At 50.6% G+C, this 16,831-nt stretch overlaps 1 protein-coding gene across 1 annotated transcript; it reads left to right on the top strand.

Annotated features, from left to right (window-relative positions):
* The first annotated feature begins 253 nt into the window (after positions 1–253).
* On the top strand, positions 254–946 carry LOC147115105 (maestro heat-like repeat-containing protein family member 1). Its single transcript, XM_085993985.1, has one exon. It carries the CDS (start codon positions 254–256, stop codon positions 944–946), a length of 693 nt encoding a protein of 230 aa, XP_085850111.1.
* The last annotated feature ends 15,885 nt before the right edge of the window (positions 947–16,831 follow it).

Genomic DNA, 16,831 nt, shown 5'->3' with positions numbered 1-16,831 from the left:
CCTGCCAATTGATTCAAAGCTGCCTGATCAGTACTTTTGGCTTGGTACCTCCAGAACTGAACAATGACGAGGACACAAATGATATACAAAGGAGACGGCCACACTTTATACCCAAACCACAGATTCGCTGCAAAATCTGCTGAAGCAAGTATTACTTCAGGACCTGTCTCCTCAAGGACTTGAGGCTATTTTCAAACATGTAGAAGCCTGGATCAGTTCAACAAAAGACTATGAACGAGAGAGAGCCATGGAAATGACCTTGGAGCTTCTGAAACTTTACTGGAGGAAGCTCAATGTTAGTAACGTGGTGCCTGGAAATAACACAGGGACTCTGATTGGGCGACTGATGCCACACTGTGCAGCCCCATTGCTTCCTGTTCGACAGATGGCCCTGGACTCTTTGTACATAATCCTGGCCATTCATTTGTCGTGTGAAGGCACCAATCTAGTTCAGCAAACAGAGCAGTTAGAGGGACTGAAAAGAGTCAGAAAACAGTTGGTTAACCCTGACAATTCAGTCCTCTTTAACTCATGCTCTCAAATCACAGAGGTCATTTCCAAATGTTTGCCCCATGACCAGCTGGGCAACTTACTCTTCATGGTCTTCAAAGGACTGTCCGACCAACACCCCAGCTGTTCCAATGCAGCCGCTGTTCTCATACAAACCGCCATTAAACTACGAGGCAGTGAACTTGAGGACCAGGTCTCAGAGATAATTGACGCGCTGAGACTTGAATTGCAATCAATTCCTTTTGAGCAGGTGAAACTTTCAGTTCTGCGCAGTGTAGCTATAATGTCCTCACACAACACAGCAACAGTTGTGTCCTGTCTCCTCACCTACCCTGTCCCTTTGGACAAGTACGTCAGTGACATGTGGCGATCACTGGCTGAGGACTCAAAATGTGCCATGAGAACAATGGGAGAGCTGCTGGCCACACTGAAATAGCAGTTGCCATTTGGGATGAGCAGAACCTGTCCCGGCAGTGAGAATGCGCCACAGCATTCAACCCTTGAATCCCTGGCTGCCGTCTGTGGGCTGCGACAGATGATCACTAAGCCCGAGTCGGTAAAGGCGGTGACTGCATTATTCCCGCAGTTATTCAGCGCCCTTCTCATTCATTGCAACTCTTCCATTCATGTTTCTCTGCTCAATAGTTTTGCTCCTGGTGATAAATTCAACCAGAGACAATTCTCAGCTGCATTTGAAACACCTAAATGTAGAGATCTGTGTGTGAACTGTGTGAGGACACTAAAGGACCTGCTAGCTCGGACAAACAATACAGAAGTAGCTACTTACATGGTGAACAGTGGAGGATGGGACCAGATGAAGAACCTCCGCATATTTGACAAGGGGGTTGTCTTGCTGGCCAGAGCAATGGTGTGATTTGCTGGCATCAGCCTGCCTGGCATTGTGGAAGAGCTGGCAGCTCAGATCCATACCATTCAAGAGTGTCAGGCAGTCACCGTGGCTTCCTTCTTTGGAGAGCTATTAAAATCTCCACTGGTTTCACAGCTGCAGCTCACAGACACTCTGGTGAGCACATTGCTAAGGTGTTTGCATGATGCTAGTCCAGTTGCCCAGTGCCCAGTTGCTGTGTGTCAGGGGCCTGGGAAACATTACAATTGGAGCCTATTACTGGTCTCACCAAGTGATGGGCATAATGCTGAGTCTGCTGGGGACCAAGGAGAACCAAGAGGAAGTGCTAACATTTGAGGTGCTGTCATGCCTCTCCAAGAACATAACTAAATTGAGAGGGAGCGCCATCCAACCCTTTGTAAAAAAAATCCTCACCAGCATTCAACCACTCTTTGACACCGAGTGTGATTTAGTGCAGGCTGAAGCGATCAGCATGTTGGGTGTGGTGTATGTAACCTGTTCCACCTTAAGAGGACTTAAGCCTGTTCCACCTTAAGAGATGTACTACTTTCTCTGGCTGCTGTATACGTAATACCGGTGGTGACCACCGGTATATAAGTACTGTGTAGTGATATTGCTGTTAGTATAGCCCTGACCTCCAACTAGTAAAGACCTGTTGAAACGTTATTCTTGTAGTCTGTGTCAGTAATTAATCTTAAATACAACTAGAACACACAGACTTAACAGTGGCGACGAGTCCGATTCTTACCCTGCGGCAGTTTATATCCACGGCGGCTTCGTCCACAGAACGGGCGTCGAAGAGAGGCATCCACCCTCATCACCCTGCTGGAAGACACGTCGCGCGGCAGGCATCGAGAACCTGGAGTGCAGAAGATATCCTGAACTCGAAGCCTCCATCAGCGGCAGTCAGCTATCTTCCTTCTACATCGGTGGTGGGTAAGCCGGTCAGCGACGCGAGCAGAAAGTCGGCCGCGTTGGCTGTACAGACGGGGGGAGGAAGACGGAGGAATAAGGGCGGTGAGATCGATCGCGACCGGAGATAAGGGCCGGGCCGCATTCGGGCCAAAAGGCACAGCGCGGGGACATCGATTGCGGCTGGTGATAAGGGCCGGGCCGCATTCGGGCCAAAAAGGCGCAGCGTCTGGGGCGACTGAAGGCGCGAGAGCCGCGGTGAAGGCGAACGCAGCCGGTGCTAATAACCGGGCTGCGAGAAGCGACATCGGGGAAGCGCGAATGCCCGAGGGAGCCGCGGTGAAGTGGAGACAGCGTCGGGGGAGTTACTAACCGCTGGGAAAGGGGAGCAGCAGCGGCATGCCAAACGCCATTGCAGCCAGCGGGTGAAGAAGGCGAGCGCGGGAAAGACCGCCAAGCGCGGGAAACCGCCATTTTGTAGGCGGAGGACGAAGACAAGAGCGGGAAGCCGCCATCTTGGGAAAAGGGAAATCACTAAAAAAAATTGCAACGATGCCTAAACATGGGAACATTAATACCTTTGATAGCGATATCGAAGATTGGGCCACGTATGTAGAACGCATACAAAATTATTGTAAAGCAAATAAAATCCCAGATGATGAGAAAGCACTAACTTTATTAAACTTAATGGGTGCGAAGACAGAAGGGCAATTGAAACACCTTTTATCACCAGATGAACCGGCGGAGAAGACGTTCGAGGAGATTGTTACTGTCCTGAGAAATCATCTAAACCCCACGCCGCTGATGCTAGCGGAACGATTTAAATTTTACAGCAGAAAGCAGCTGAAAGATGAAAGCAATGCTGAATATTTAATGGCATTGCGTAAGCTAGCAAAGTACTGTCAGTTTGGAACGGGACTAACAGATGCGCTAAGAGATAAATTTGTGTGTGGATTATTAAAAGAAGATACACAAAAGCGACTGCTCGAGGAGAATGAGCTGACACTTGAGAAAGCGGTCACTATGGCAGCATCACACGAAGCCGCAGCGAGAGGCACGGCAGTAATGCAGCTACGGTCACCGGAACTCAGTACAAATCAATTGGTTTTGAGTACTGTAAAATGTTATCGTTGTGGAAAGACAACGCACGATCAGAACCAGTGTTGGTTTAAAAACCAAGAATGCAGAACGTGTGGCAGGCTTGGCCACATAGCTAAAGTATGCCGATCAGGAAAGAAGACCAGCAACAAAAAGTCACCGCAAGGAAAATACATAAAGGTACACAAGGTGACAAAGAACAGTTCGAACAAACAGAAGTCAGATTCAGATGCCAGCAGTAATGAACTGGGTAGCTTAAGAGTACACAACGTTGGTAAGGATGCAGATCTCCAGACAATTTGGGTCACTCTTCAGATAGCAGGAGTCCAAGTGAAGATGGAATTGGACACTGGATCGGCATTGACGGTCATGAATAAGAAAGATTACAAAAGGTTATTCCAACATATTCCCCTACGGGATACGGAGATTATATTGAAAACATACACGGGGCAAAGAGTGTACCCCATCGGAAAGATAGAGGTAAAAGTGGTCCACAAGGGCAAAGAAAGCCAAGTAATGGACTTATATGTGCTACCTGAAGGAGGTCCACCACTACTGGGACAGGAGTGGATTAGGAAAATGAATATGGACTGACACTCCTTAAAGGCACTAACGGTAGATTCCGGGGAAACAGATGTCAAACCTAAACAATTGTCCAGAATATTGGATGATGCTAAAGAGGTGTTCCAGCAGGGACTGGGAACACTGAGAGGAATTACGGCAAACATCAAGATTGATGAACATGCACACCCAAAATATTTCAAAGCCAGACTGGTACCCTATGCAATACGACCTGCTGTAGAAGCGGAGCTGGAAGCGCTAGAACGTTCAGGTGTACTGCCTAAGGTAGATTGGAGTGAGTGGGCTACGCCCATTGTTCCCGTTATGAAACGTCCTTCGAGCAACAAGCCAGGAGAACCAGGGAAGGTTCGCATCTGTGGAGACTTCAAGATCACCGTTAATCCGGTGCTTCACACGGTGCAGTATCCGCTTCCGCGGATTGAGGATATTTTTGCTTCGTTGTCTGGCGGGAAACACTTCACCAAGATAGACCTGGCGCAGGCGTACTTGCAGATGGAAGTTGAAGAAGAGTCACGCCAGTACCTCACGATCAACACGCATAGAGGTTTGTACCGGTATAATAGGCTGGTTTTTGGAGTGACATCGGCTCCGGCAATTTGGCAGAGGGCCATGGAGCAGGTATTACAGGGAATTCCAGGCACACAATGTTACCTGGACGATATTCTGATTACAGGAGATGGTGATGAAGAACACCTCGCAAACTTGGAACTGGTGCTCAACAGACTGAAAGAGTATGGACTTCGAGTTAATCGGCAGAAATGTGAGTTCTTTCAGAAGCGGATCTCGTACTGTGGTCATGTCATTGACCGGGAGGGGCTTCATAAGTCTCCTGACAAGATAGAGGCAGTTGTAAAGGCTCCCGCTCCGGATAATGTCTCTCAGTTGAGGTTGTTTCTAGGATTGATTAACTATTACCATAAGATTCTACCGAATCTATCCACGGTACTGCACCGCTGAACGCTCTTTTACAGAAGGGGGTACCATGGGAATGGAGCGAAAACTGTAAGAAGGCATTTCGCAAAAGCAAAGAATTGATCACCTCAGAGGAAGTGTTGGCTCACTTCAACCCGACACTGCCTATTCGGTTGGCTTGTGATGCTTCTCCATATGGTATTGGGGCAGTACTCTCACACAAGTTGCCAAATGGCACGGAAAGGCCAGTCGCGTTTGCATCCAGATCATTGACCTCCGCTGAGCGCAACTATGCGCAGATCGATAGGGAGGCTCTCAGCCTTGTATGGGGAGTGAAGAAGTTTAATCATTACCTGCAGGGCCAAAAATTCACACTTCTGACAGACCATCAGCCGTTGGTATCCATTTTTAACCCTAAGAAGGGTGTTTCGGTGATGACAGCACAGAGACTCCAGAGATGGTCCCTTTTCCTAGGGGCACATCAATATCAAATAGAATTCAAAGGTACAAAGCAGCATGGCAATGCTGATGGGCTGTCGTGCCTGCCACTACCTGAAGAAGAAGAGACGACGAAAGTTGACCCTGTTGAGTTATTTCATTCGACCATCATCGAGTGTTTACCAGTCACCAATGCAAGTATTTAAAGAGAAACCAGGAACGACCCGACACTGTCCCGAGTCTACGAGGTGACAGTGAAGGGATGGCCAACACATGGTGATCCTCTGTTACCGGCATTCTCGGCAAGGCGAGACCAGCTGTCCGTCTGCCATGGTACTTTGATGTACGGGACAAGAGTGATTATTCCTCCCAAGTTAAGGGAAAGAGTTCTAAAGGAACTGCATGAAGGTCATCTGGGGGGAGTTAAGATGAAAAGTCTTGCTAGGGCTTATGTATGGTGGCCGGGTATTGACCAACAGATAGAGGAGTTGACGAAAAGCTGCGCTGGGTGCCAAAAAGTGCAAAATGCACCTCCGATCGCACCGCTACACCCATGGGAATGGCCTTCAGCCCCATGGCAACGCATACATATTGACTTTGCTGGTCCATTCATGGACTCCATGTTCCTAATTGCGGTGGACGCACATTCCAAATGGCCAGAAGTGATCAAGATGAATACCACTACTTCAGAAAAGACAATTGCGGTGTTAAGAACAATATTCGCAAGGAACGGATTACCAGAACAGATATGTTCGGACAACGGACCACAGTTCGTGTCGGAAGAATTCCAAAAATTCTTAAAGAAGAATGGGGTGAAACATTATACCTCTGCCCCATATCATCCGGCGACAAACGGGTTGGCCGAGAGATTTGTCCAAACATTCAAAAAGGCAATAAAGGCCATGAACGATGATCAGATTCCGCTACAACACAAAGTGGACAATTTCCTAATGGCATATCAAAACGCCGCTCATGCAGTGACTTACCAAAGTCCTGCCATGATGTTTTATAACAGGAGGTTGCGGTCCAGGTTGGACTTGTTAAAACCAAATGTGCGGAGGGAAGTGGAAAACAAACAGTTCCGGCATATTAATAACAAGACCACTCGAAGTTTCGACGTAGGACAACCAGTGTTGGCAAGGGGCTATGGAAACGAAAAATGGCAGTCCGGAACAATTCGGGCCAGACAAGGACCTCTGATGTACACAGTAGATATTGGTAACAATGTGATAAGGCGTCATGCGGATCAACTGGTAGAATCGAGAGCAAGGGTCGAACCCATGGTTGCGACAGAGACAACTGTGGAAGACGTTAATGAACCTGAAGCATCTACCTCGGCAGGGAATGTACCTGATGATGACGTCCAATACATAGGAAACCAACTAGAGGAGTCACCTCAGCAACAAGAATCAGAGACCACTGAAAGGCGTTATCCAACCCGAATCAGAAGGCCTCCTGAGAGACTGAACCTTTGAACTGTTTATACCTGAAGTTATATATGTATATATGTTATTATGTTATGTTAAATGGGGATATGACTGTTAAGCTAAAAAGGGAGGATTGTGGTGTATGTAACCTGTTCCACCTTAAGAGAACTTAAGCCTGTTCCACCTTAAGAGATGTACTACTTTCTCTGGCTGCTGTATACGTAATACCGGTGGTGACCACCGGTATATAAGTACTGAGTAGTGATATTGCTGTTAGTATAGCCCTGACCTCCAACTGGTAAAGACCTGTTGAAACGTTATTCTTGTAGTCTGTGTCAGTAATTAATCTTAAATACAACTAGAACACACAGACTTAACATTGGGGAACTTGACCAAATGTGGAATCGGAGGTTCCAGATCCTACTTCTACTGGCTGATCCATTCCAACCTTGTGCGTTTGTTGCTGCACCTGGACGGAAAGAGTGAAGAGGTCACCAGGTCTTACAGTTCAACACTGCAACTGGTTGTCCCCCTCATTGAATCGGCCGAGGCTTCCTCATTAATCAAGAATTATCTAGGGGAGCCTAAGGGGAATGACATGGATCACCTAAGGGACCTTTCACGACAGTTGGTTGAAGATTTCCCCAACAGGATCACTTCCTACGCCATAGATTGCCAGTCTTTCCTCCACAACCCCCAGGAGCAGCTCCGAGCACATGCAGCGGCCTTTTCAACTTTACTTCTCCAGCAGTCAGAATGTGTTCGATCCGCCTGGAAGCTCACCTGGTGGAACAGCTGCCTCAGGAACTGCTGCAGTCGGGTCAGAATAAAGCCTAAACACACAGGCCCCGATCGTTCTCCACCTCCTCGTCTTTGCATCAAACTATCAATTTTCCAACATGCCTTGTAAATATGTAAATTCATGAATTGGTAAATAAGTAGGCATCCTGTTGTTGCAACTCTCAGTCGACTTTTAAACTGTGCAGGTTCCGCAGCTGTGTGACTGGAAGAGTGTAAACACACTCACACTCACACACACACCCTCACCCTCACACACACACCCTCACACACTCACACACCCTCACACATACTCACCCTCACACACCCTCTCACACACACACGATCACACACACACACCCTCACACACACCCCCACACACACACAAACACACCCTCACACACCTTCAACCTCACACACTCATCCTCAGACACTCGCACACACACGCACTCACACACACTCGCCCTCACACACCCACACACACCCCTACACACACACAAACACACCCTCACACACCCTCAACCTCACACACACACTCGCCCTCACACACCCACACACACAAACTCACCCTCACACACACACACTCACCCTCACACACACAATCACCCTCACACACACACGCCCTCACACACCCACACACACCCCTACACACACACAAACACACCCTCACACACCCTCAACCTCACACACACACTCACCCTCACACACACACTCACCCTCACACACACTCACCCTCACACACACACTCACCCTCACACACACTCACCCTCACACACACACTCAACCTCACACACACACACACGTCCTCACACACACTCACATACACCCAAACACACATTCACCCTCACACACCCTCACACACACTCAACCTCACACACCCTCACCCTCATCCACGCACCCTCACACACACACTCACACACACACTCACCCTCACACACACACTCACCCTCACACACTCACCCTCACACACATTCACCATCACTCACACACACTCACCCTCACACACACACCCTCACACACACACTCACCGTTACACACACCCTCACCCTCACACACACACTCACCCTCTCACACACTCACACTCACTCACACTCACACACACACTCACCCTCACACACACACTCACACACTCACACACACACTCACACACTCACCCTCACACACTCACCCTCACACACTCACACACACTCACCTTCACACACACACACTCACCCTCACACACTCACCCTCACACACATTCACCCTCACACACACACTCACCGTTACACACACCCTCACCCTCACACACACACTCACTCACCCTCTCACACACTCACACTCACACACCCTCTCACACACACACTCACCCTCACACACACTCACACGCTCACACTCACACACACACTCACACTCACACACACACACACACACTCAACCTCACACAGTCGCACACACACCCAACCTCACACACCCTCACACACACACTCAACCTCACACACCCTCACACACACTCACCCTCACATACACACATTCACCCTCACCATCACTCACACACTCACCCTCACACTCACCCTCACACACACACTCACACAAATTCACCCTCACACACACACACACACACACGCCCTCACATACACACCCTCACCCTGACACTGACACTCATACTGAAACCGCTCTTAGCAAAATCATAAATGACATCCAATGTAATTGTGACAAAGGTAAACTATCCCCCCTCGTCCATTTCAACCTGTCTGCAGCCTATGACACAATTGACCACTCCATCCTCCTCCAACGTCTCTCCACCGTCGTCCAGCTGGGTGGGACTGCACTCGCCTGGTTCCATTCGGATCTATCTAATTGTAGCCAGAGAATCACCTGCAATGGCTTCTCTTCCCACTCCCGGATCATTACCTCTGGTGTCCCCCAGGGATCTATCCTGGGCCCCTCCTATTTCTCATCTACATGCTGCCCCTCAGCCACATGTTCTGAAAACACAGCTTCAGTTTCCATATGTACGCTGCTGACACCCAGCTCTACCTCACCACCACCTCTCTTGACCCTCCACTGCCTTTAAATGATCAGACCGCAAGTCTGACATCCAGTACTGGATGAGCAGAAATTTCCTCCAATTAAATATTGGGAAGACCGAAGCCATTGGGCTGGATTTTTTTGAGGGTCAGCGGGCACAATCGGTGGCGGGTCAGGTGGGAAAGTGTTTTTTTCCCCAGCAGGTCAGGACTCCGCTGTGAACCCGCCTCCACGCACCTTTCCCCGATGTCGGGTCTGTCAGTGCTGAGCAGACCCAACACACAGTGGCGGGTTCACAGCAGGGGATCCAATTCAGGTATTTAGTGGCTTGTTTAGAGACACTTAAGAATGAATTTCAGCTCACCTTCTGCATTTGATAGCTCACCCACGGGCTCCACGCTGAATGTAATGAAATCTGTATTCGTTCTTGCCTGTATTCGTTTTGCACTCATGTATATTACCCTCCCCCACACGGTGTATAGTTTCACTTCCTCCTTCCTGACTAACCTGTATGACTCATTCCTGCGATCCAGTCAGTGTGTTGAGATGTTAGCTCTGATCTTAGTGATTAAAAGCCAACTTGTTAAAGTCTATAACTTCTAGTTTTGTGGTTATTGAAGGCACATCAATTTTAATCACTATAGAATACTAGGATGGATCGACTCCTAAAACCAGAGCGTCTGGACTTGGATCCACATTCTGCTGAAGCATCAAATCAATTTGGACACTGGCTCAAATGCTTCGAACTCTTCGCGAGGGCCTCATCCGCTAGCGAGGTAGATAAACTGAGTCTACTGACTACTCGCGTTAATCATCAGATTTATTCGTTCATCCGGGACGCCACCTCTTACACGGAGGCCATCACTATCCTGAAGGCCCAATACCAGAGGCCAGTAAACGAAGTGTACGCCAGACATCTGCTGGCTACACGCAGGCAGTGACCTGAGGAATCAATGGACGATTTCTTACAGGGCCTAAAGGACTTGGTCCGGGACTGTAACTGCAAGGCCGTGACGGCCAACGTGTACTCTGACGAATTGGTCCGCGATTCCTTCATCACGGGCCTCAAATCGAATTATATCCGGCAGAGACTGCTGGAGAAGGAGGTCCTGGACTTAAAAATGGCAGTGGCCACTGCGCGATCGCTGGACGTGGCCCAGAAAAACTCTGACTCTTATTCTTCCGGCCTTGCGGCCCTCACCGCCTCGTGCACGCCGAGCGGGCCGCCATCTTGGAATCAGCCATCTTCCCCATCCAGGTCTCAGACCAGCTCTACGCTGCCGGAGTCCCCACACAGAAGTTCACCCAGGAGTCCTACTACAGCGGCAATGTCTCGAGGCCCGAAATGCTACTTCTGCGGCCAGGCCAAGCACCCCAGACAACGATGCCCAGCGAAGGATGCTACATGCTTCAAATGTAAGAAAAAGGGGCATTTTAGCAAAGTCTGCAGGGGGAATCCGATTTCCAACTCCGTCACCGCCTCATGCGTGCCGTGCGGGCCGCCATCTTGGGATCCGCCATCTTTTCCCGACTCAACGGCCGCCCAGGGCCCAACAGTGGCTTCGATCACGGTGGATCAATCCAGGCCACACCCGTTGACAAAATCCATGATGGACATACAGGTAAACGGGAATTTAACGAAATGTTTAATTGACTGTGGGAGTACCGAGAGTTTTATCCACCCTAGCCTGGTACGGCAGCACTCATTAACGGTAACCCCTACACGGAGCAGAATTGCTATGGCTGCTAAGCCCCACACTTCGAACATTTTGGGCTACTGTGTGGTAACACTGACTGTAAAAGGCACGGACTACAAGGATTTTAAACTCCTCGTGATGCCAGAACTCTGTGTTAATGTAATCTTGGGCCTGGACTTCCAGTGCCACCACGAAAGTATCACGCTAGCATATGGCGGGTCCCAGCCGCCACTCACAGTCTGTGGCCTATCAACCTTAAAAATCAGCCCGCCCTCTTTATTCGCTAATCTCGCTCCGAACTGTAGGCCCATAGCGACCAAAAGTAGATGGTACAGTCTGGAAGACAGACACTTTATCAAGGCGGAAGTGGACAGACTCCTGCAGGAAGGCATTATTGAACGCAGTACCAGTCCGTGGCGTGCCCAAGTGGTCATAGTTAAAAATAGCGAAAAGAAACGGATGGTAATTGACTACAGCCAGACTGTTAATATTTATACCCAGCTGGACGCCTACCCTTTAGCCCGCACATCAGAAATGGTCAACCAGATTGCGCAATACCGAGTCTTCTCGACTATCGACCTCAAATCCGCGTATCACCAGCTCCCCATTAGAACGGAGGACCGCCCATACACCGCCTTTGAGGCGAACGGACGCCTCTACCATTTTCTCAGAGTGCCCTTCGGGGTAACAAATGGGGTCTCGGTCTTCCAACGTGAGATGGACCGCATGGTTGACGAGAATAAACTACAAGCTACCTACCCCTATCTGGACAATGTCACTATCTGCGGGCACAACCAGCAAGACCACGATCTAAATCTTGCGAGATTTTTAAAAACTGCCCTAAAGCTGAATCTAACTTACAACGAAGACAAATGTGTCTTCAACACAACCCGTCTCTGTATCCTCGGCTGTGTGGTGGAAGATGGGGTAATTGGACCGGACCCTGACCGACTACGCCCCCTAAAGGAACTGCCCCTGCCACACAATCCCAAAGCTTTAAAAAGGTGCCTGGGATTTTTTTCGTATTATGCCCAATGGGTGCCCAATTACTCTGATAAGGCCCGACCCCTCATAAATCGACGTCCTTCCCACTATCAGCTGAAGCTCGGGAGGCTTTCACCAGTATCAAACAGGACATTGGCACGGTGGCATAGTGGTTAGCACTGTTGCCTCACAGCGCCAGGGACCCGGGTTCGAATCCGGCCTCGGGCGACTGTCTGTGTGGAGTTTGCACATTCTCCCCGTGTTTGCGTGGGTTTTCTCTGGGTGCTCCGGTTTCCTCCCACAGTCCAAAGATGTGCGGGTTAGGTTGATTGGCTATGATAAAAAATTAACCCTTAGTGTTAGGGGGATTAAATACGTGGGGTTACGGGGATAGGGTGGGATATGTGTTGGTGTAGGGGTTACGGGGATCGGGTGGGATATGTGTCGGTGCAGGCTCGATGGGCCGAAATGGCCTCTATCTGCACTGTGGGGTTTCTGTGATTCTGTGATTGAAAGGGCTGCACTGTGTGCAGTGGACGAAAGCATTCCCTTTCAAGTCGAAAGCGATGCGTCAGACTTTGCTTTAGCTGCGACCCTCAATCAGGCTGGGAGACCTGTGGCCTTCTTCTCCCGAACCCTTCAGGGACCTGAAATCAGGCACTCTTCTGTCGAGAAGGAGGCACAGGCTATAGTGGAGGCAGTGCGGCACTGGAGACACTACCTAGCCGGCAAACGTTTCACCCTGCTCACCGACCAGCGGTCGCTGGCTTTCATGTTTAATAACAAACAAAGGGGGAAAATCAAGAATGACAAAATACTCAGGTGGAGGATCGAACTATCCACGTTCGACTATGATATTATGTACAGGCCGGGAGCCCTTAATGAACCCCCAGACGCCCTATTGCGGGGAATGTGTGCCAGCATTCATACGGACAAATTACAGGGTCTCCACAACGACCTCTGTCACCCAGGGGTCACCCGACTATACCATTTTATAAAGTCCCGCAACCTGCCCCACTCCATCGAGGAGGTCAGGGCAATGACCAGAGCCTGCCGCATCTGTGCGGAATGCAAGCCTCGTTTCTACAGGCCTGACCGTGCACACCTTATCAAAGCCACACGGCCATTCGAGCGCCTAAGTCTGGACTTCAAGGGACCCCTTCCCTCTGCCGACCGTAACGTATACTTCCTCAATATCATCGATGAATATTCCCGCTTCCCCTTCGCCATTCCCTGCCCAGACATGACCAGTGCCACGGTCATCAAGTGTCTCGGTAATCTATTCTGCATGTTTGGCATGCCGAACTACATACACAGAGATAGGGGGACGTCATTCATGAGTGACGAGCTGCGCCAGTTCTTGCTCTCAAAGGGGATAGCCACTAGCAGAACCACTAGCTACAATCCCCGGGGTAATGGGCAAGTGGAAAGGGAGAATGCTACTGTTTGGAAGGCTGTCACATTAGCCTTAAAGTCAAAAGGCCTTCCGACCTCCCGCTGGCAGGGAGTCCTCCCAGACGTGCTCCACTCCATAAGGTCTCTGTTATGTACAGCCACTAATGCTACCCCTCACGAAAAGATGTTCGTTTTCCCCCGGAAATCGACCTCGGGCATATCTCTACCCGCGTGGCTGACGTCCCCGGGGACAGTACTATTGCGGAAGCACGTGAGAGGCCTTAAAACGGACCCCCTTGTGGAAAAGGTACAGCTCCTCCATGCAAACCCTCAGTACGCCTATATCGAATACTCTGACGGGCGAGAGGACACTGTTTCCATAAAAGACCTCGTTCCCTCGGGGAGCGGAGAGAACGATGAGAGACTACCCGAGGAAGACCTACACAAAGAGACAGGACACCCAGAGGTATCAATACCCAACTTTAACCTGGAGGACACTGCAGATAACCTGGAAGACACTGCGGAGGCCCGGACAGTGGAGGAACCAGAATCCACTCCCCTAGAGGCACCCCAACCGGCTTTGCGCCGATCACTGAGAACCGCAAAACCCCCTGACAGGCTCACTTATACCAACTTTTAAGAAACATCACCTCGATGGACTAAATCTAAAGAAGGGGTGAATGTAATGAAATCTGTATTCGTTCTTGCCTGTATTCGTTTTGCACTCATGTATATTACCCTCCCCCACACGGTGTATAGTTTCACTTCCTCTTTCCTGACTAACCTGTATGACTCATTCCTGCGAGCCAGTCAGTGTGTTGAGATGTTAGCTCTGATCTTAGTGATTAAAAGCCAACTTGTTAAAGTCTATAACTTCTAGTTTTGTGGTTATTGAAGGCACATCAGTTTTTTTCCCCAGCAGGTCAGGACTCCGCTGTGAACCCGCCTCCACGCACCTTTCCCCGATGTCGGGTCTGTCAGTGCTGAGCAGACCCAACACACAGTGGCGGGTTCACAGCAGGGGATCCAATTCAGGTATTTAGTGGCTTGTTTAGAGCCACTTAAGAATGAATTTCAGCTCACCTTCTGCATTTGATAGCTCGCCCACGGGCTCCACGCTGGTCATGCACCACGTCTGTCAAGCTGAGGCGAGAGTTCAGTGGCCATTGAATCAGCTGTTGAGTTGACAGCTTCAAATGTACAGTAAAAGCTCCCACCTTACAGAGATATCTTCTCTGAGCCACAAGCTCTTCCTCACTTCATTTCCACAACAGATTCAACATGCTGCAAGTCTTTACACAAGTCTCCATCCAGTCTGCCCTCATTACCAATGTTGCTCTAATTTTTATTTGTACTGAGTGTGCCACGAACTCTGACTCCTACCCGGCCATTGGCCGAGAGCCTGCTCACCTCCTCCAATCCACACACTGACTCCTACCCGATCATTGACCCAGAGCCTGCCCACCTCCTCCAATCTACACACACTGACTCCTACCCGGCCATTGACACAGAGCCTGCTCACCTCCTCCAATCCACACACTGACTCCTACCCGACCATTGACCCAGAGCCTGCTCACCTCCTCCAATCCACACACTGACTCCTACCCGACCATTGACCCAGAGCCTGCTCACCTCCTCCAATCCACACACTGACTCCTACCTGACCACTGACCCAGAGCCTGCTCACCTCCTCCAATCCACGCACACTGATTCCTACCCGACCATTGACCCAGAGCCTGCTCACCTCCTCCAATCCACACACACTGATTCCTACCCAGCCATTGGCCCAGAGCCTGCCCACCTCCTCCAATCCACACACACTGACTCCTACCCTGCCGTTGGCCCAGAGCCTGCTCACCTCCTCCAATCCACACACACTGACTCCTACCCGGCCATTGGCCCAGAGTCTGCCCACCTCCTCCAATCCACACACACTGACTGACTCCTACCCGACCACTGACCCAGAGCCTGCTCACCTCCGTCAATCCACACACACTGACTCCTACCTGGCCATTGACCCAGAGCCTGCTCACCCCCTTCAATCCACACACACTGACTCCTACCCGGCCATTGGCCCAGAGCCTGCCCACCTCCTCCAATCCACACACACTGACTCCTACCCGGCCATGGGCCCAGAGTCTGCCCACCTCCTCCAATCCACACACACTGACTCCTACCCGACCACTGACCCAGAGCCTGCTCACCTCCGTCAATCCACACACACTGACTCCTACCTGGCCATTGACCCAGAGCCTGCTCACCTCCTCCAATCCACACACTGACTCCTACCCGGCCATTGGCCCAGAGGCTGCCCACCTCCTCCAATCCAAACACACTGACTCCTACCTGGCCATTGGCCCAGAGCCTGCTCACCTCCTCCAATCCAAACACACTGGGCTAGATTTTCAGTATAGACAGTTTTGGGGCGCTAACCTTAGCGCCCGCCCGAAGTTAGCGCCCGCCCCAAAGTAGCGCCCCGTTGCCGGAAATTCAGTGGCTTCGCCCTAAGAGGTTGGTGGAGCGCTAAAAGAGGCGTTCCACTACTATCTTTAGGCGCTAAGCCGGCGGTGCAGAGCGCAACACCCGAGCTCGGGCGCAGCGCACGGCAGACACTCTGGTGCCAGTGAGCTCTTAAAGGGGAAGGGTGCATCTGTTTTGTTCAAAGGCAGAGTCTGGGGGGGAAAGGAGGAGGAGGAGGAGGAGGAGGAGGAGGAGGAGGAGGAGGAGGAGGAAAACATAAATACACCGTTCACAACAACATACTGGATCCTTCCAGACAACACATGCAGACTGCCTTTTATAGTGCAGGAGGAGTGCCCTTTAATTTGCGCTCCCCAGGGTGTGTTGCGTTCCATTTTACAAACGCTCTGGACGCCAGCCGCACAATGGGGCGGTCCGACTGAAGTTTGTATTCGGGGCGGCCAAAGGGCGTTGCATGAGGATGTGACGTCATTTTCTGCGCGCGCATCCGGGCGGCCGCTAAACTTTGCGCCGGCGCTAACGGGCAACTTAATTTGGGGCGGGGCGCAAACTGCGCTGCGCCCGGGCGCTACACGCATAGCGCCCGAAAATCACTTCTCTTAAGGCGCTAACTGCTGGCGCAAGCAACTGAAAATCTAGGCCACTGACTCCTACCCGACCATTGGCCCAGAGCCTGCTCACCTCCTCCAATCCACACACACTGACTCCTACCGGCCATTGGCCCAGAGCCTGCTCACCTCCTC

The sequence above is a fragment of the Somniosus microcephalus genome, chromosome 7, assembly GCF_052327205.1.
Source record: "Somniosus microcephalus isolate GS21.2 chromosome 7, FLI_Smic_1.0, whole genome shotgun sequence".
In the NCBI taxonomy this organism is placed as follows: Eukaryota; Metazoa; Chordata; class Chondrichthyes; order Squaliformes; family Somniosidae; genus Somniosus; species Somniosus microcephalus.
Note: the sequence above shows the minus strand (reverse complement) of the source record. Positions and strands in the feature narration are given on the sequence as shown.

What these genes read in the sequence shown, in the direction of transcription:
- LOC147115105 (XM_085993985.1), top strand. Translation starts at nt 254, where the DNA reads ATGACCTTGGAGCTTCTGAAACTTTACTGGAGGAAGCTCAATGTTAGT.